General features: G+C 45.3%; 1 protein-coding gene across 1 annotated transcript in view; it reads left to right on the forward strand.

The window, feature by feature from the left end:
- EP300 (E1A binding protein p300) overlaps nt 1-21,951 on the forward strand; it is a 507,140-nt gene that overhangs the window by 247,062 nt on the left and 238,127 nt on the right. The window contains 1 exon segment of the mRNA XM_030203013.1: nt 389-841. Coding sequence (XP_030058873.1) covers nt 389-841 — 453 coding nt within the window.

A 21,951-nucleotide genomic window follows, 5' to 3' on the forward strand; every position in this document is an offset into this window, starting at 1 on the left:
GCCTGAAGTTTGAAAATTGTTCAAGCAAACTGACTTACTGTATTTTTGCATTTTAATTTATTTGGTTTGGGGTGGGGCTTTTTTTGGTCAGCCACTTATATTTTGTCCTAAGGTTTGTTTTTTAATTTTTAAAAAGTTTTATGTTACCTGGGAGCACAGGCTCCTGTTTTTTAAATAGGTTAATAATGCCTTGGGTGAGAATATGAAGCTCTTATATGGGGGTCTCGGCTTTCAACATATACACACACACGATTGTTTGAGATCCTTGTTCAGAAATAAGGTGATCTTGTGTACATGATTGCACTGTGAAAAGGTTGTCATGTTTTAAAGACTTTTTTTTTTTTTTTTTTTTTAAATATTAACCACTTTTTTATTTGTTTCCTAATAGGCACCAATGGGCAATCCTTCACTTCCTGTGAATTCACCTGTCATGACTCCAGGTCCTCAAGGAAACCAGATTCACTGCCCACCTCATCCTCAGCCACCTATGCATCACAATTCCCCTTCTCCTGCACCCAGTCGTACCCCCACGCCTCACCATACTCCTCCAGGAATGGGATCTCAGCCAGCAACAGCTGCGCCTACTGCAGCTTCTCCACAGGCAATACCACCTGGACCATCACAGCCTTTGCAGCCCCGTCAGACACAGACCCCCACGCCACCCCAAGCATCAGTACCGCCTCAGGTTCCACTTAACAGTTCATCAGAGCACCCACAGACTCAGCAACAACAGCCACCACTACCACAACAACAGTCACGGCCCCCATCGCAGCCCAGCATGATGACATCTGTGCCCACACCAACAGCACCACTACCACCTCATCAGCATCCCAACACACCTGTAAGCATGCACAGTTTTCATGTGAATTGTGGAAGATACAGAACCATTAGTGTTTGTTTTTAGTATTTATTTTATTTTTGAAAGAGGTGGAATCATCAGCTACAAGCCCTGTTTGATCATCTGGTAGTTTTCATAGTGAGCAATATTTGTAAATGACCTCTTCCAGAAGCTGTGAGCATTGCTTCCCTAACATTCTTAGCTGTGACTAAAGAGGAGAAGCCAAACCTAGTTCTTTTACAGAGTAGCAATGGATTAGGGTTGTCGGCCAGCCATCTAGCTCTGTTTTTTTCCCCAGTTTATAAATGCATTTTGTGTGAAAGATATACTGGAGACTAAAATTTGCTTTTTTTTTTTTTTTTTTTTTTTTGAGAGTTATAAAATTTTCAGAAGGGGGTGGAGGGCTGGGACACCTCGCTCTCAATTTTATTTTACTATTTGACATTTGAATGGGTTTTACTAGGAGGTTACCTAAAAAGATTAAGGTAGCCACCTGGAATGTGTGTGTGTGTGGGGGGGGGGGGGGTTGATCCCCCAGTGAACTATAGCAAAATGTGCAAGTTCTGCATAGGAAGAGGGTATCTATTACAATGTTACAGGAAACCCATCTTGATGCTGTTGAGCATGCCAAATTTGAAAGATGGGCATGCATCAGTATCTGGTATGGTGGTCAGTAAAAAAAAAAAAAAAAAAGTTGGATACATTTAATTTTATTTCACAAGAAGCTGATGGTGGAATTCCATAGAGTTGCTATAGGGGTGGATGGGGTGCTATGTGGTACACCTAACGGTACATAAGTGCATAAGTATTGCCATACTGGGAAAGACCAAAGGTCCATCAAGCCCAGCATCCTGTTTCCAACAGTGGCCAATCCAGGTCACAAATATGGCAAGATCCCCAAAAAGTACAAAACATTCTATACTGCTTATCCCAGAAATAGTGGATTTTCCCCAAGACCATTTAATAATGGTCTATGGACTTTTTCTTTGGGAAGCCATCCAAACCTTTTTTTATACTCCGCTAAGCTGACCGCCTTTACCACATTCTCTGGCAACGAATTCCAGAGTTTAATTATACGTTGAGTGAAGAAAAATTTTTCTCCAATTCGTTTTAAATTTACTGCATTGTAGCTTCATCGCATGCCCCCTAGTCCTAGTATTTTTGGAAAGCGTGAACAGACGCTTCACATCCTGTTCCACTCCACTTATTATTTTATAGACCTCTATCATATCTCCCCTCAGCTGCCTTTTCTCCAAGCTGAAGAGCCCTAGCCACTTTAGCCTTTCTTCATAGGGAAGTCGTCTCATCCCCTTTATTTTCGTCGCCCCTCTCTGCACCTTTCTAATTCCACTGTATCTTTTTTTGAGATCTGGCGACCAGAATTGTATCGCACCATGGTGTGATACAAAGGCATTATGACATCCTCATTTTTGTTTTCCATTCCTTTCCTAATAATACCTAACATTATATTTGCTTTCATAGCCTCAGCAGCGCTCTGAGCAGAAGGTTCAGCGTATCATCAACGACGACACCTAGATCCCTTCCTTGGGCTGTGACTCCTAACATGCAACCTTGCATGACGTAGCTATAATTCAGGCTCCTCTTTTCCACATGCATCACTTTGCACTTGCTTCTCATAAGGTCCGCTTGTAATTTTTCACAATCCTCCCGCGATTTAACGACTTTGAATAACTTTGTGTCATCAGCAAACTTAATTACTTCACTAGTTACTCCCATCTCTAGGTCATTTATAAATATGTTAAAAAGCAGCGGTCCCAGCACAAGACCCCTGGGGAACCCCACTAACTACCCTTCTCCATTGAGAATACTGACCATTTAACCCTACTTTCTGTTTTCTATCTTTTAACCATTTTTTAATCCACAGTAGAACACTACCTCCTAACCCATGACTCTCCAATTTCCTCTGGAGTCTTTCATGAGGTACTTTGTCAAATGCCTTCTGAAAATCCAGATACACAATATCAACCGGCTCACCTTTATCTATATGTTTGTTCACCCCTTCAAAGAAATGCAGTAGATTGCTGACGTAAGATTTCCCTTCACTAAATCCATGTTGACTTTGTCTCGTTAATCCATGCTTTCGAATATGCTCTGTAATCTTGTTCTTAATAATAGTCTCTACCATTTTGCCTGGCACAGACGTCAGACTCACCGGTCTATAATTTCTCGGATCTCCTCTGGAACCTTTTTTAAAAATTGGTGTTGGCCACCCTCCAATCTTCCGGTACCACGGTGGACAGGCAACAGTTGATACTATGTGATCCTTATGTATCTAATGTATATAATAAAACCTTTTTTTACTCCTGTTACTTGGGAAATAGCAAATATGGGCCACCTTCCAATTATAATTTGGTACATGATCCTACATTAGATAAATTAAACCTAGCGCCCATGGATAATAACAGCCATACTGGGTCACACCAATGGTCCATCTAGCCCAGTATCCTGTTTCAAACAGTGGCCAATTCAGGTCACAAGTATCTGGCAGAAACCCAAATAGCAACATTCCATGTTACCAATCCCAGGGAGAAGCAGTGGCTTTCCCCATGTCTGTCTCAATAGCAGACTATGGACTTTTCCTCCAGGAACTTGTCCAAATCTTTTTTTAAACCCAGATATGCTAACCGCTGTTAGTACATCTTCCTTCAAAGAGTTCCAGAGCTTTACTATTTGTTGAGTGAAAAAGATGGACTCTATTAAAGGCATACCCCTGTTGAGTGCAGCTATTGACCTACTGGATATTTCCTTGTCATCAAGCAGATGAATCCATTACGAATGGGTTGTGCCCACCTACCAGCAGGAGGAGATAGAGAGCACTGAAAAACCATAGTGCCTCTTGGCCAGCTAGGTCCATCTGCCTCTCAGTATTCTCTATCTCCCCAGCAGGGTTGGACGCAACTTATTCAGCTCCTTCAAAAATCTGCCTGGGGTGGCTCCTGGGCTTTTGCCAGTTGTAGCAGGGGAGTTGTGGCTATTGCAGCTTCACTTTAAAGGCACGTAGGTTAGCCATTTCCCAGCCTTACCCTTCCCCCTATGTGGATGCAGGCATATAGGTTTGCCCTGACCCTGCCTTTCCCACACTCTTCTATGTGGATGCAGGCACATTGGTATGTCCTTTCCCTGCCTTTCCCACACTCTTCTATGTGGATGCAGGCACATTGGTTCGTCCTTTCCCACTCTCCTGGACCTCCGGAGTGCCTCTGTAGCTGTTGCCTCTAACTTTCCTCATAGCGTTAAAAAAAAAACGTGACGCGCTTGTTAGCGCTGCGATTCTGTGCAGCGTGACCGGAGCTCTGTGACTCGGTCTGGTGAGGTAAGAGAGTCTTGTAGCTCCTCCAGGGAGGGCCTGCAATCGGGACGTTTTTGGCATGAATCCGCCATTTTGAAATTCTCCGCCGTTTTCGGCGATGGCTGTGGAGGATGTTAAGCGCTGTTCACGTTGTGGCAAGCGCAGATCCGCAGCGGGATTCTGTAAATCGTACTCTTCAGACATCAGGGCCGGCCCGAGCATGGCGAGCGAGGTTTCTTCCCGCTCGGTGGAGCTGGTAGTGGGTGCCATCTTGGATGCGCCGCATGGCTCGACCCCTGCAGGAGCGGAGGGGTCTGAGGCCGGAGGGGAGCCATGGTTGGAAGCTACCAGAGGAGCTGCTTACCCCGGATTGGAACTGGGAGGCCAGGGTGAGCCTTTCTCCCCTGAGTTTATGTTGCTTTTACATAAAGCGTTCATGTTAAAAAGAGCTCTGCCGCAGATGTTTGACTCTGCGTTGCTACCTGGTTCCCCTCCGGTGGAGACCGGCCCAGGATTGCCATCAGGGTTTTTTCCCCAGACAGTTGACCGCAAGACAAGCGCAGCGGCCGGCTCAAGGCCTGGAGTTCATGGGCGACCCTCTCAATGATGGTGCGCCGGCCCACTCCTCGATTCCTGCAGTTGGAGGACGTCTTTCCCTCTTTCTCGAGGAATGGGTCAAGATTACCTCAGATCAGTAGGTTTTGAACCTGATCAGAGAGATGGCTACAGATTAGAATTCAGTGCCCCGGTGAGAGACCTGTTTGTGGAGTCCCGATGCGGCTCTGCCGTCAAACGGGCGGCGGTAGAGGAGACCTTGCAAGGCTTGTTGCACCTCGGGGTGGTCTTCCCTGTGCCTCCCGCCGAGATCGGTTACGGTCGTTACTCCATTTACTTTGTGTTGCCGCAAAAAAGAGGGCCTTTTCGGCCCATACTCGACTTAAAGGAAGTCAACAAGTCACTAAGAGTGCGGCATTTTTGCATGGAAACCCTGCGCTCCGTCATCGCAGCGGTACAGCCAGGAGAGTTTCTCACGTCTCTGGACCTGAAAGAAGCTTACTTGCACATTCTTATTTGGCCCCCGCACCATCGGTTTCTCCGGATTGCGATGTTGGGAAAACATTTCCAGTTTCGGGCCTTGCCTTTTGGGTCTCGCCATAGCTCCCTGAACCTTTTCCAAGGTAATGGTGGTAGTAGCTGCCTTTCTCAGGCGAGAGGGTATCCGGGTTCACCCGTACCTCGACGACTGGCTCATCAGAGCTGACTGCAGAAGAGTCATCATGTAGCAGCCAGAGTGGTCTCAGTACTTCAATCTCTGGGCTGGGTCGTCAATATACCCAAAAGTCACCTGACCCCCCCCCCCCCCTCAATCTCTAGAATGTTTGGGGGTCCGGTTCGGCACAGCCTTGGGGTTTGTCTTTCTACCCGAGCAAAGGCGGTGCAAGCTTCAGAACCAGGTCCGTCTGCTCCTGAGGATGCCTCGCTCGCGAGCTTGGGACATAGTCCAACTGTTGGGGTCGATGACGGCCACCTTGGAAGTGGTGCCATGGGCGAGAGCGCACCTGAGACCTCTGCAGTGTTCCCTGCTTCAACGATGGTCTCCAATATCTCAGGATTACCAGCGCAGACTCACGTGGCTCTCTGCAGCCTGGTTCAGTATGGAGTGGTGGCTCTCAGACAGCATGCTGCGGTGAGGAATTCCGCTAGCACTTCCCGATTGGTGCCTGGTGGTAACAGATGACAGCCTGAAGGGCTGGGGGCACATTGCCAGGGAAGGCATGCCCAGGGTCTCTAGACACCCGAGGAGTCGGAGTGGTCCATCGATCGCTTGGAGTTGAAAGCGATATTCCAGGTGCTTCTGGCCTTTCACACAGCCCTGGAGGGACTGGCTGTCAGAGTGCTGTCGGACAATACGACAGCAGTGGCCTTCATAAATCGGCAAGGCAGCACTCAGTGCGGGGCACTGGCCGCACAGATTTGCCACTGGGCGGAGCTACATCTGCAGTTTCTGTCAGCAGCTCACATTGCAGGTCAGAGTAACGTGCAAGCCGATTATCTAAGTAGGCATCAGTTCGACCCAGCTTAGTGGGAACTGGCAGACAAAGTGTTCCTTCAGATCTGTGCCAAATGGGGGACGCCCGTAACGGATCTTATGGCGTCAAGCGCAAGTGCCAAAGTCCCGTGCTTCTACAGCAGACGGAGAGATCCTCACTCGTTGGGGTTAGATGCCTTGGCTCAACCCTGGCCTCAGGGCCTCCTGTATGTGTTCCCTCCTGGGCCCTTGATAGGGCGAGTACTCCTGCTGATTCGGCTACATCAAGGAGAGGTGGTTCTCATTGCCCCGGATTGGCCAGGTGGCCATGGTATGCGGACCTCCGGCGGATGCTGGTAGAGGCTCCCCTTCCTTTGCCTCTGGTACAGAACCTGTTGTCACAGGGGCCAGTAACCATGGAGGATGCCTGCTGCTTTGGTCTTACGGCATGGCTCTTGAGAGGGCGCAATTGAGAGACCAGGGCTATTCCAACAAGGTCAACTCCACTCTCCTTCAAGCCCGCAAGCGTTCCACTTCCGTTGCCTATGCTCGGATTTGGCGCCAGTTTGAGGCTTGGTGTGCTGCTAAAGCGATTACACCCATGCGGGCTTCTGTCTCACCGATGCTTGACTTTTTTGCAGGATGGTATAGAAAAAGGCTTGGCCTATAATTCCCTGCGTGTTCAAGTTGCAGCCTTAGCATGTTTCGAGGGAAGGTGGCTGGCCTCTCCCTGGCTGCTTATCCAGATGTGGCACGGTTTCTTAGAGGGGTGCTTCGGCTCCGTCCTCCCGTGCGGGCTCCGTGTCTGGCCTGGAACATGGAGTTTGTTTTACAGGCCCTTCAGTGTTCGCCCTTCGAGCCGCTTAGGCGAGTTTCGTAGAAGGATGTGACCCTAAAGACGGTCTTGTTGGTGGCCATTACTTCGGCGAGATGGGTGTCTGATCTCCAGGTACTGTCCTGTCGAGACCCATTTCTGCATTTGCACCTTCTAGATGTGCGAAGGGCTCTGTTGCAGTATCTGCGCATGTCAAATGCTTTCAGGACCTCTGATCACCTTTTTGTTTTGTTGTCAGGTCCTCGCAGAGGGTCTCCAGCGTCTAAAGCTACTCTGGCTCGTTGGCTCAAAGAAGCTATTTTTTTTTTCAGCATATCTGCTGTCTGGCCGGCCTCCGCCTGAAGTCTTTAAGGCGCATTCCACAAGAGCAATTTCTTCTTGGGCTAAAACTGGAGCACTCTCTCTTCAAGAGATATGCAGTGCAGCGACATGGGCTTCTAATCTCTCATTGTCCGACATTACAGGCTGGATGTGGCTGCCAGGAGGGATGCGCATTTTGGAGCACACGTGCTGGCACGTGGTGTGGCCTGTTCCCACCCTATCTAGGGATTGCTTTGATACATCCCATTCGTAATGGATTCATCTGCTTGATGACAAGGAATGGAAAATTAGGTTCTTACCTTGGTAATTTTCTTTCCTTTAGTCATAGCAGATGAATCCATGAGCCCACCCTGATTGATTGATGCTGTTTTGGGTTCAGTTTTTCCTGTAGATATGTTTCCTCATTGGGAGAAGTTGGAAAACAGTCTTCAGGATTTCTGTTCTGTTACAGGAGGTTGAGTTCGTCCCTCCTTTGAATTACTGCTCCTGTTCTGGGGCGTTCGTTCGATGTGAGGAAAGTTCATGTTCTTCTACTTTGCGGTGTAACACTGCTTTGGAAGCTTCAAATACTGAGAGACAGATGGAGCTAGCTGGCCAAGAGGCACTATGGTTTTTCAGTGCTCTCTATCTGCCCCTGCTGGTATGTGGACACAACCCATTCGTAATGGATTTATTGGCTATGACTAAAGGAAAGAAAATTACCACGGTAAGAACCTAATTTTCCCATGGAGAGTCTTGCATCCACAGGATTGGGACTATACTCACCTTTCTAGGGCACACGGCATGCAATCAAGAATTGACTATTTGTTGGTCTCCCAGTCTCTGTTCTGCGTAATTTGTACGGCAGAGATTGATGCATATCAGCTCGGACTTTACCTTGGTGTGGTTAAAACTTGGTACACCTAGTGGGGGAGGGAGACCTCTAGCATGGCAATTGCCTCTGGACACGTCAAATTTCATGATTTTTTGATAGCTAAATGGGCAAGATTATGAACAAATCAGCTTTCAACATCAAGGACTGCCATTTCTCTTTTTGGACACTGTTAAACAGTCTTGAGAGATGAAATCATTTCTTACGTAGCCCATAAAAGAAGGGTTAGAGATTGGGATAATCCTGCACTTAGAACGCTTAGTCCACTGTCAAACCAGGGCTTTTGGGGATAATAGCAGCTGCTTGTGTCTCAATCTATGTTGAATACCTTAACATGATGAAATGTCACTTATACTATAAATATGAGTTATAGTGTCATGGTAATAAGGGAAGGGGCACTTTTAGCCAAATTGGGAAGATAATGGGAAGGGAATAGAAGAATGCAAATGTGTAGGATTTTTTTTTTCTTATGACTGATGATGGTGTGAGTAACTGAAGAACACAGCTTTATTTTCTTGAGCCACATTGGTTCTGTGGTATCTAAGACACTGCTTCCCAAACTTTTCATTGTGACCTATTTTAGCAGATGAAAATTGATGAGATCCTAGATGGTATGCATATCAAGTTATTACTCAAAACATAATAAGCTGCATATTCATGGGGTTATCAATGTGAGCTCCCATTTAGATCTGTTATTTTACCTTTAACCCTAGTTAGTAGCTAAGTCTCCTTGCATAAAATGAACCTGTGGTAAAATAATGTGTCTTAACAGTAGCCTTCACTGATAACTATGCTCCTGTATGCTTAAAGATTTAGTAATATATAAACACTAGTAAAAAAGGCCCGTTTCTGTTAGAAATGAAACGGGCGCTAGCAAGTATTTCCTCGTAGTGTGTATGTTTGAGAGAGTGTGTGTGAGATTGACTGTGTTAGAGAGAGTGAATGTGCGAGTGTTTGTATGTGACAGAGAGAGATTGAGACTGGGTGCGAGTGTGTCCGTGAGAGAGAGTGTGTGTGTGTGGCAGGGGCCCCTCCCTCCCCCCTCCATCCCTCTGAATTCCAGGGTCATCCCCCTTCCCTCCCTCCGAGTTTCTCCCCGACGTACAGGGCTTATATGTGCAGTTACTCGAGGCTGGACTTAAAAACCTTCTTGAACTTGATACTGCAAAACCTGGCATCGTCTGTCCCGGGTAGGAGAAGTTCAGAGAACAGTTCTGCTGGCCCATCTGTGTCTGTTGTGAGTAGAAGAACCTTTCTTGTGCTCCGATCTTCAGCTCAGGCAATTCTTTGTTCTGAGGATCCAGTTGTTTGTTAAAACTTTGTGACTCAGTCCCGTTTAGCATAGTGAGAGAACAGAAGTGGCTGTAGAATGTGGGTGTAGTGCTCCCATTGACAGCCAGCAGCACAGAAAAAGAAAGGATTAGGGGTAGAGGATGTGTGAAGAAGAGAAGATCTGCCGCTGACTGTGTGTCAGGACCAAAACTGTCTCCCAGCCTTCTTTTGCCATTAGCATCACAAGTGATCAAAGTTTATGTATAGGTACAGAGAAAAAAACGGGAAACAATAGAATTCCCCTCACCAGTTAGCCAAAGTCCCTGCAGAGGTGTGTGGTGGACTTTTTTTTTTTTTTGCCGTTTTGATTAGTTTCAGGAGTCCTCTGACTGCTTCTCCCCGTCATTCAACCTGCACCATGCTGTCTTCTAGTAGCTTAGCTGAACCCGTCCTGTTGTTATTGAAATAAAGAGGCTCGCCCTGAAGGAGGACAGAGCTTATTGATTGGCTGATTCCTGTTAGTAGGTGGGTCCTATCTTAGCATTTTGCTACGACTGTTCAAGTGTCTTTCTATGAAACAGCACGCCCTCAACAACGACGACGGGCTTTTAGATTGTCTGGTTGCTGAGGAGGCGCGTCTTATTGTAACAGTAGTAAAAGAGGGCGGGGCCCGGAGCGATTTCCCACTCCCCGCCTCCCTCCCTGCCAACCCCTTCGTTGTTCTGCCATTGCTCCGCCCTCGAGGGCGGGGCCAGGAGCGATTTTGGTGCCTTCACCACCACGAACCTTCAAACCTTTTTGAAGGAAGTCAGGGCTTGGCTTCACTGACGTCAGTGTTCTCAGAACATTGAGGGTGAGTTTTATTATAGTAGATATCTATGCTTTTTAAAGTAATTTTTATCTAATGTACACTCCTTGCCTTAGGCCTACTAGTTGCAATATAGTTAACTGTAGCTCAGCTACTGAGCTAACGGATCAGCCTTCTTTTAGGTGGAGGCTGGGAGGGTGTTTGCAAGTGAGTAGTTGGGTTCTCAGTGTCTGGTGGGTGACTTGCAGTATATTAAGGTGGGGTGTGTGACTCTGGACTGTGACTGAGTACAGTACATTTAAATGGATGTGAAGAATGAGTCACCCCATTTTCTCACCACCATCCCTTGACTATCATTAAAGCCATTGATCATGAGCAGAAAGGCGACCTGAAGTATCTCTGGTTTTTCTTCCTGCAAGTGGTGCTCTTCCCTTCCTCTGTTGCCTCCTCCTCCCACTCCTTCTCTAGCATTCTTTGTGATTCATACCATCTCTTACCCTCCCCATGGTGCACACGTGCATTCTCTAACATATATATATATATATATTCCTCTGCTGAGCTCATCCACTCACACCCTCTCAGGTTTACTCCCTGCCTTGGACTCATTCTGTCTTGATCATTACTCTTCCGCCTCATCCCTTGTTTAACTCCCTAGACTAATCCCCATCTCTCTAAAACACCACAGCAGGCTCACTTATTTCTCTGTGCATCCCCCCCCCCCCAAGCTCACCTATTTATCTGCCACCCCCAAAAGCTCATCTATTTACATTTCATCCCACAGATAATCCCAGACACTTGCGGGTTATGCCCATCTACCAGCAGGTGGAAATATAGAAGAGTGCCAGAGCTGAGTTATAAGACATCCTGTGCAGTGGCTCCTCCTTCAGCATTCTCTCTCAGCAGGTGGATGGACATAACCTGTGCTTGCTCTTCAGTTGAGCTAAGGAGTATTGCTTCAGCTTTGGCTGGCTTTTGGGGTTCACCTGATGGGGCCATGTCCCTCATCCCCCCCACTTCCCTGCCATTCTTTGCCTGCTCCTTCTGGATAAAGAAAAAAAGCAATTTGCGTCTCCAGAAAATCTCCTGCCTTTTTAAATAGTAAAAAACCGAAAAAAAAAACCCAGATAACGAAGCGGCAGGAGTGCGTGTGCCAGAAATGGCTCAAGCAGTGCTCAGTGGGCTGGGGCTTTGGTATGCACTGTGACCTATCTTGTTTGCATTTACCTCTGCCAACGACCATCCTTTCAGCTATAGCCTATAAATTTCTTTTTTACTTTGCTTGCGGCAGCTCCCGCGGAGACAGTGAAGCGCTGCTGCTCCTGATGTGGGAGCATTTTCCTCCAGCTCTCCTCCCACCAAATCAGGTTTGTCGGCCACTGCTGGGGGGTTGGATGGGTTGCAGCCCCTTGCTGCCGCAGTCAGATCATGATTCGGCGATGGCCATCTTTGATTAGCCAGCCTACTTTTCATCTGCACCTGCGGCAGAGAAATCTCATTCAGAGGGGGTTTTGGTGGTGTGCTGTCACAGGCGGAGAATCTTTCTTCCCTGGGGGAGCTAAGTCAGTTGCCTGAGTTTGTGCTTCTCATGCACCAGCCTTTTTTGTTAAAGCGGCCACTACCCTCAGACAACTCCTGCTTCCTCAGGTCCTCTCTCTGGTTTACAGGTTTAAGAGGGTCCTGGATGAAATCTCTTCTCTCTGACCATCATTCTGATGATCCTCTGTTGGAGGCATTATGCCATTCTCTCTCAGACCCTCTGGAGGAAGGTGAACTTCCCTCTGAGGAGGATGATGACCATACTGCAGCCAGGCTGTTTCGTAAGGAGGATCTTCCTGCCCTGATTTCTTAAAGTTCTAGAGGTCCTTAATATTCAGAACCCTTCAGCGTGGAGGCTACGTCCCATCCCATGATGTCTGGCACTAAGAAGTAGGGCTATACTGAATATTATGCTATGCTATATGCTACTCAGTTCTATTCCACAATACAAAATATAGTTCAATACGGATTACAAATCCAAGATAACAGGATTAATAAAAAACAACAACCGGAAACCATACCTAATTTTGAAATCTAAAGTACAAAGTTTAAACCGCACTCTTGCCTGTACAGGCAACCAGTGCAGTTCCTTTAACAACAAAGATGCCAAACTGGAGCTTCTAGCCAAAAATATTAACCTTGCAGCTGTATTCTGAACAAGTTGCAAGCTTTTTATCAGTTTTTTCACAGCCAATATAAATAACATGCAATAATCGAGTCTGGACAACATCCGCGCATTTATCAGCAGTCTAAATTTCTCCATCTCAAAATATTTTCGAATCGATCTCAACTTCTTCAACATATAAGAGTTCTTTGCAAACCAGTGATTTAACTTGAGTAGAAAATGTCAAATGACAATTCACCTCACACCTAAAAGTTTAGAACAAGACTCAAAAGTAAAAGTATTATTGCCAATAGAAAAATGTTATAGTGATAGAATTCGGTGGACCCAGTCATAACTTTAATCAGTTACTCATAATCCAGTATATATATATATATATATATATATATATATATATATATATATATATACAGGGATCGTCTCCATCACTGTTTAACATTCTCCTCCAGTGGCTGGAGGAGAATGTTAAACAGTGATGGAGACGATCCCTGTGGGACCCCACAACAAGGGCACCAATCTTCTGAACTTTGTAACTTCAAGTGGACAAGGAACCCCTGAACCACTCCAACACTTTTCCATATATACCAATATTGCTTAACCTGGTCAGCAAAATAGGGTCGACCAAGTCAGAAGCACATGACAGATCAAATTGTATCACTATTGCCCTTTGCTCTTGACTCAGCAAAGCTTTGCTGTGGGCAACAATAGAAGCTACCAGTTTCTGTACTATAAGTTTTCCAAAAACCAGACTGAAATGAATATAGTATATTATTGTCTGACAAGTAACTGTCCAACTGATTTGAAACATAACTGTCACGGAATGCCTAGCACCCACCTGGGGTTATCCCTGTGCCCAATTAATGAGTCTTATCCTCGGCACTGCTCAGGTCCGCCTGCACCTGGTCATGTGCTCTACACTAGCAGTCCTCCCACTGCCTCGGTCCCAACCGCTTCTGGGCGAGTCTCCCACTCTCAAGTTACCCCCAATGATTTCTTGTTTACTGGATCACACTCCCAGTGGGTCCACAGTTCCTAAAAGCGCTCACAGACCCAACACGGGACCACATGGCTGCCTGGCCTGCACATGAAGAGTGCTGCTGAGCGGGGCACCCCCCGGGGCATACCGCGGGATACCGGCACGAATGGTCTGGTGCTGGGGCTCAACCGCAGCTCCAGCCCTGCCTCGCCTCGCCTCGTGGCCGAGGCTCTGACCCAGATGGACTCGATCCCCACCCGCCCCCGGACAGAAGACCTCACCTGCAGACCGCAGGACGAGTGGCCGAGGCTCTGACCCAGGTGGACACGATCCCCACCCGCCCCCGGACAGAAGACCTCACCTGCAGACCGCAGGACGAGTGGCCGAGGCTCTGACCCAGGCGGACTCGATCCCCACCCGCCCCTGGACAGAAAACCTCACCTGCAGACCGCAGAACGAGTGGCTACAAACATCTCTAACGGCCCTCGCCAGGTGGGCCGACACCAGAGACGACTTCCTCCTTGCTGGCATTGCGGTGTGGCTCGGACAATGACTGTGGGGCTTGGACAACGGCGCCCTCCTCTGCCTCTGATATCTCAGGTTATAGGTGGCGCCCCTCCGCTTGTTGGCAGGCGAAGAGCGCTGAGCAAGTGACATCCACCGCGACCTCGCGGAGCAGCGAGGAAGAGAAATACCGAGCATCGGAAGGACAACGTGAATTCCGACCCCAACGGAGACCCTGTAGCCTGCCCGAACCCGTGGCCAACCATCACCGCTTCATGTCGATCGTGGCGACAGCGGAGTGAGAAGCCCACGCTCACTCCGGGAGAAGTCGATGCCCCCGTGCCTGCCTACATCGATTGTCCTCAACCCTGCACTGCAGCCGTCTTACCAAAATCCCTGCCTCAGACTGGTGATATGGCTCTAAGAACCTCAGTGCCCTGGGGCATCATGGCTGAGCAGTGTCTGTGAGTAAATCATATTGATGCTATCAATAAGATCCCTACCTCCAACTACTGACATAGCTCACAGAAATCCCATCAGAACACTGCCTTCAGAAACCACAGTGACCCAAAATCAAAATGAATACCTTCAAACTGCTCCTAGTAATTTACTCAATTACATTGATTCCCACAACTCTAACCACTCCATTCACGGAAAGTAACATGATACCCATACTACACACACACCAAAGATTGGTCGGACACAATACACCTTATCAAACTGACAATTCAAACAACAGAAAATCACCAACAGGCGGACAACCACAACAGAAGGGAAATAAAGGTCCTATTAAAATAAAGGACCTACAGCTAATAAAAATCCACACATCAAATACGGACCCCTACCAAAAAATTCAAGTGGGATATATAAACGCCAGATCAGTAGTCAACAAATCGATAACTATAACAGACTGGCTCACAGCAGACAATCTTGACCTACTAATCATCAGCAAAACCTGGATCCACGACCACAAGGACCCCATAATTTTGGAACTCTGCCCCCCAGGTTACAAAATACTCACTGGACAAGGAAAGAAAAAAGAGGAGGAGGCTGAGCACTAATCTATAGATCTCACTTCACTGTAACAACAACTGCCGAGTCTATAACACCAAAACTCGAAATCGCCTCAGAATTAACCATAGTACCCTGCTTGACAACCTAAACTTTGTCTTGTTCTACAGACTACCAAGTAATTGGCAAGAATGCCAATCACACTTCATGGATTTCATATCTGTATCTAACTCCAACCTACTCATTATTGGGGACATAAACATACACCTAGAAGACCCCAATGCACGTGAATACAAGGACTTCCTCCAACTATGGGATCTTAGCTGGCCTAAAATGCAAGTTACCCATATCAAAGGACACACAATTGACCTTATCACTCACAAACTATCCCCAGACCTAAACCTTATGCTAACAGATACAAAATGGAGAGACATACCATGGTCAGATCACAACAAACCCCTACAGTGGCGAAAAAAAGGCACATACCTCAAGCAAGAACGCACAACCTACACCACGAGAGGCCAAATTGACCCTGTAACATTCTGGCAACAGATTTACATTAACGAATGGAAAGCACAAACAGACTCCAAACATTATCTACTATATTGGGACGACAGATGCAGTTGCACACTAGACAAAATTGCACCATTACAAACAGGAACCACATGACGACAAATCTCAATCCCTTGGTTCAACAAAGAACTGACAATACTAAAAACACAAATTAGGAGAGTCGAACGAGCATGGAAAAAAATGAAAGATGAACATACACTGAACGCATGGAAACAAATGCAAAGAAAACACAAATATACAATAAGACAAACCAAAAGAGCATACTACAAAACCAAAATAGGACCAGACTACAAAGACGCGCATAAACTCTACCAGCTTGTGGATAAATTACTAGACACCACACCGGTGACCACAACCAGCACAGACACCCTATCAGCAGACAACCTTGCCAAATACTTTAATGAGAAAATTATAAAACTACGATCCACGCTACCACTCAATACCACTGATCACAAAAAATTCATGGACTGCCTGGACCCAACTCCCGACGAATACCCAGCAGATCGAATCTGGATAAACTTCAGTCTTCTAACCGATGAAACCATCACTCAAGCAATCAACAAATTCGTCAAGTCCCACTGTAAATTGGATATATGCCCCAACAACCTAATAAAATTCACCCTCCAACGCTTCATAACAGACCTCACGTCACATCTGAATTACATGCTACAACATGGTCTTTTCCCCAAGGACAAAGGAAATATACTACTCACCCCTATACCCAAAGATTTAAAGAAATAATCAGTTGACACAACCAACTACCGCCCAGTAGCATCCATCCCTCTGGTAGTCAAACTAATGGAAAGCATGGTAACCAAACAACTTACTGATTACTTAAACAAATTCACAATACTACACGAATCTGTCAGGATTTCGATCCAACCACAGCACCGAAACACTGCTAGTCACTCTCCTAGCCAAATTCAAACAAACAATTGCAACGGGAAATAATGTGCTTCTCCTACAATTTGACATGTCCAGCGCGTTCAGTGTGGTCAGCCACCAAATACTATCGAACATCCTAGAGTACTTCGGGATTGGAGGAAACGTACTCAGATGGTTTAATGGCTTCCTAACCGCAAGAACATATCAAGTACATAAGTACATAAGTAATGCCATACTGGGAAAAGACCAAGGGTCCATCGAACCCAGCATCCTGTCCACGACAGCGGCCAATCCAGGCCAAGGGCACCTGGCAAGCTTCTCAACGTACAAACATTCTATACATGTTATTCCCGGAATTGTGGATTTTTCCCAAGTCCATTTAGTAGCGGTTTATGGACTTGTCCTTTAGGAAACCGTCCAACCCCTTTTTAAACTCTGCTAAGCTAACCGCCTTCACAACTTTCTCTGGCAACGAATTCCAGAGTTTAATTATACGTTGGGTGAAGAAAAATTTTCTCCGATTTGTTTTAAATTTACTACACTGTAGTTTCATCTCATGCCCCCTAGTCCTAGTATTTTTGGAAAGCGTGAACAGACGCTTCACATCCACTCCACTCATTATTTTATATATCTCTATCATGTCTCCCCTCAGCCGTCTCTTCTCCAAGCCGAATAGCCCTAACCTCCTTAATCTTTCTTCATAGGGAAGTCGTCCCATCCCCGCTATCATTTTAGTCGCCCTTCACTGCACCTTTTCCAATTCTACTATATCTTTCTTGAGATGCGGCGACCAGAATTGAACACAATACTCAAGGTGCCGTCGCACCATGGAGCGATACAACGGCATTATAACATCCTCACACCTGTTTTCCATACCTTTCCTAATAATACCCAACATTCTATTCGCTTTCCTAGCCGCAGCAGCACACTGAGCAGAAGGTTTCAGCGTATTATCGACGACGACACCCAGATCCCTTTCTTGGTCCGTAACTCCTAACATGGAACCTTGCATGACGTAGCTATAATTCGGGTTCTTTTTTCCCACATGCATCACCTTGCACTTGCTCACATTAAACGTCATCTGCCATTTAGCCACCCAGTCTCGTAAGGTCCTCTTGTAATTTTTCACAATCCTGTCGCGATTTAACAACTTTGAATAACTTTGTGTCATCAGCAAATTTAATTACCTCGCTAGTTACTCCTGTCTCCAAATCATTTATAAATATATTAAAAAGCAGCGGTCCTAGCACAGACCCCTGAGGAACCCCACTAACTTCCCTTCTCCATTGTGAATACTGCCCATTTAACCCCACTCTGTTTCCTATCCTTTAACCAGTTTTTAATCCACAATAGGACATTTCCTTCTATCCCATGACCCTCCAATTTCCTCTGTAGCCTTTCATTAGGTACCTTGTCAAACGCCTTTTGAAAATCCAGATACACAATATCAACCGGTTCCCCTTTGTCCACATGTTTGTTTACTCCTTCAAAGAATTGAAGTAAATTGGTCAGGCAAGAATGTCATCACCATGGAAACCAGAATGCGGAGTACCACAAGGATCACCGCTCTCACCAACCCTTTTCAACTTAATGATGACACCATTAGCTAAGTCGTTATCCAACCAAGGACTTAACCTGTACATCTATGCAGATGATGTCACGATCTACATCCCATTCAAACATGATCTAACTTGAAATCACAAATGAAATCAAACACAGTCTCAAAATAATGAACTCATGGGCAGATGCATTCCAACTAAAATTAAACGCAGAAAAGAAACAATGTCTCATTCTCTCCTCTCAATATAACACGAACAAACCCACCACCATAAACACCCCAGACTACACTCTTCATATTTCAGACAGTCTGAAAATTCTTGGAGTTACAATTGACTGAAATCTTACACTCGAAAGCCATGCGAAAAATACAGCAAAGAAAATGTTCCACTCAATGTGGAAACTGAAAAGAATCAAACCTTTCTTCCCAAGGGAAATATTCCGCAGCTGGTACAATCAATGGTGCTAAGCCACCTAGATTACTGTAACGCCTTTTATGCAGGATGCAAAGAACAAATCATTAAGAAACTTCAAACTGCCCAAAATACAGCAACCAGACTCTTATTTGGAAAAACAAAATACCGTGGTCCACAAAATCGTTAACGGTGAAGCCCCGATCTATATGTCAGACCTCATAGACCTGCCAACTAGGAACACAAAAAGATCAGCACGTACATTCCTGAATCTCCACTACCCCAGCTGTAAAGGACTTAAATATAAATTCACATGCATCATGCTTCTCCTACATATGCACGCAACTATGGTACGCACTACCGAAGGCCATAAAAACAATGCACGACCTAACAGTCTTCCGAAAACTGACCTGTTCAAGAAGGCATACCACAACGTTCCATCATAATTACTAGACAACCAGACTTTACATGAACTAGACAAAACCGAACCCCCTACACTTGACTGATAACCATGTTGCTACTAGTGAAAGTTACGCAATACACACTACCACTTTATTTCTTATGTCAGAAAGGAACTTTTTATAGTTGATTATCTAACTCATGTTATAATCTACTCTATCACTCAGGAACCTCTATGCAATACCATATTGTATTATACTTTACCATGTATGCACCTTAATGCAATACCATTTGTAATTCTCTACCCGGAAATGGCGATCGCCATTACGGCATAATGTAAGCCACATTGAGCCTGCAAATTGGTGGGAAAATGTGGGCTACAAATAATAATAATAATAACAACAACACTGAAACCACCGGTATTCTTTGTTAGTCCAGACAAGCAGAGTCAATAAAATAAAAAAGGTTTATTGTCATAAAACATATTGAATGATGAACTATAAAAACAGATGGAAAATAGGTAACTAAATAAGGATCAATTATAAAACTAAACATTTTATCACTACCTGGATAGTACCTGGGAAGTTCAGGAAGTATAGCTGCTCCCAGGTTACAGATTCCAGCTTACAGGTTGCGCCAACAGCGATTAGCATATCTGGGTTTAAAAAAGGTTTGGACAAATTCCTGGAAGAAAAGTCCATAGTCTACTATTGAGACAGACATGGGAAGCACCTGCTTGCCCTGGGATTTGTAGTATGGAGTGTTGCCACGATTTGGGTTTCTGACAGGTACTTGGGACCTGGCTTGGCCACTGTTGGAAAACAGGATATTGGGCTAGATGGACCATTGGTTCTGACCCAGTATGGCTTCTCTTACATTCTTATGTATTATAACTGCTTACAGGGTCTCAGTAAAGAGGTATTTCTCTCTCTACTTCCAAACTGAGACTGGCGAAAAATCCAGTATTTCCAGACTGAATTTGAACTCCTGGGCCAATCAGAGCTCAGAACAATATATTTTTTTAAAGTAGCTGGCCACATCACTGTAGGTTACTTCCTCTCAGTGTTAAACTAAAAAGGGACAAGTCCTTTCTCTGTAACAGCTTTATACGTAAAATATGCACCGCCTGCTTACCAAGCCAGAGAAGTACACTTCATGAAATATTTTTATAATTCATATGCTGGAAAATTCACCAGTTTGCCACAATAACTCTCTATAATCTTTGTAAACAGCAGGATAGATTCTATTGGATGATGTTTTCTAAGTTGCGATAAACCCCCATTAGGATTTTTAAGGGATAGGTTTTAAGACAATTTCACCAGCATTCTCTAGGAACCTGCCATCTAACAAACAACTGTTTAACCAATCAGTTAAAAGCATCTGTTGTGTCATTCATTAAATAAGCTGGGCATGGATCTAAGTTACGATTAAACTTAGTGAATTTGTTCAATAATAATTTCACATCTGTAATAGTCATAGGTAAATATTCCTGCCATAGCCTATCAACAGGAATATGATGCATCAGATGAGATGTTAACGATAGTTCCGGTGTATTAGTGATCAACTTTCTACGAATAATTGCCACTTTTTCTTTGAAATAAGTAGCTAAGGTCATAGCAGAAGGAGAGATGATAGCTATATTAGACGTTAAATTGGGTATATTGAAGAGGTTATCTACCAAATTAGAGTTTGTGTGTATTTAATATATTATCACCAATTTGGCTGGAATGTCTTTTTTTTTTTTTTTAAGTTATCAATTGTTCCTAAAATAATACCTTTGATCGCCACCTCTTTTGATTGTTTGTCCCAGAATACATTATTCATATTTGGTAATTAGTGATTTACATTTGAATATGAATAATCTGGGGCTCTACTGTGCTAAATCCTAGTGACGTAAACACTTGATCTCTGATTTCACATTGCTTCTTTTTATTATTATGTTAGAGCTGAATGCCCATTATACATATTCAGCCAAATAGTAAAATATGCTATGTGCTGCAGCTCTACTAAGAAGCCTCTCAGTACCTTTCATATCCATGCAGTTATGAGGGTCCTGATTTCAGTCTGCATGTGGCAAGGGCTACGTCCCACCTTTATCCTCTCCCTGCGCAGGAATTAGATTTGTTGTAATTGCCCAAGGTGGATTCCCTGATCACAGCAGTCACAAAGACCACCACCCTGCCTATAGAGGGTGGTACTACCCTTAAGGCTGTCCAGGACTTCAAGCTGGAGTAATCTCTTAAGATGTCCTTTGAAATGCTTCTAGGCCACAGTGTATGGCTCCTGTATGACCCAGGCCTGCCTCAGTTGGGTCCAGAAGGCTGCCTCTGTGGAGAGTTTGATACAGTTGCTGCCTTGGAGTCGGACTTGACCTATCCTCTGCTAAAGAGATGTTCTTGGCAGTGACTGCCAGGCATTGGCTCTGGCTCCGTCTTTGTGTGGCGGATGCCGCTTCAAAGGCTAGATTGGCAAAATTGCCCTTCTGTGGTAAGCTCCTTGGAGAAAGTTGTTAAGAGGGGACTCAAAGGGGCAGCACTTGCCTGAGGATAAGCCTAAAGTTCAGCATTTACAGGCCTGGAAAGTCTGGTTCCTTCCAGAAATCTCATTTTCCTCAAGGCAGCAGTTTTTTTTCGAAACCAACAGGAGGGCCCATCCACTACCTTGAGTGGCCTCTGTAGGCCCATTCCTTTGGAGTCTTCATTGGTGGACAGCTTTCCAAATTCCTCAAGGAGCGGGCCAAGATGGAGTTGTCCTCATGTATTTTTTCTTCCCCTTCCTCCCCCAGCAAGGTTTGAGCAGTTCAAGAGACCTTACAAGGTCTCATCTGCTTGGGAGCCCTACATCCATGTCCTCTGTTCAGACAAGGGACAGGGGTGCTATTTCATTTACTTTATGGTCCCCAAAGGGAGGCTTCTTTCACCCCATCCTGAGTCTTAGGGCTCTCAAGGTCCAGCATTTCTGCATGGAAACTCTGGTCCGTGGTGGCATTGGTTGCAACCTTGAATGTTTCTACCTCAATGAGGCGTATTTCTTTTTTTTTTTTTTTTTAATTTCTGTATTATATAGACGTATTTCCATATTCTTATTTGGCCTCTGCATCAGTGTTTCCTGCAATTTGCAGTTCTAGGGGAACACGATCAGTTAAGTGTGATGCCCTTTGGGCTTGCTACCTCTCCATGAACCTTTTCCAA

Source organism: Microcaecilia unicolor, chromosome 1 (assembly GCF_901765095.1).
Source record: "Microcaecilia unicolor chromosome 1, aMicUni1.1, whole genome shotgun sequence".
NCBI classification, from domain to species: domain Eukaryota; kingdom Metazoa; phylum Chordata; class Amphibia; order Gymnophiona; family Siphonopidae; genus Microcaecilia; species Microcaecilia unicolor.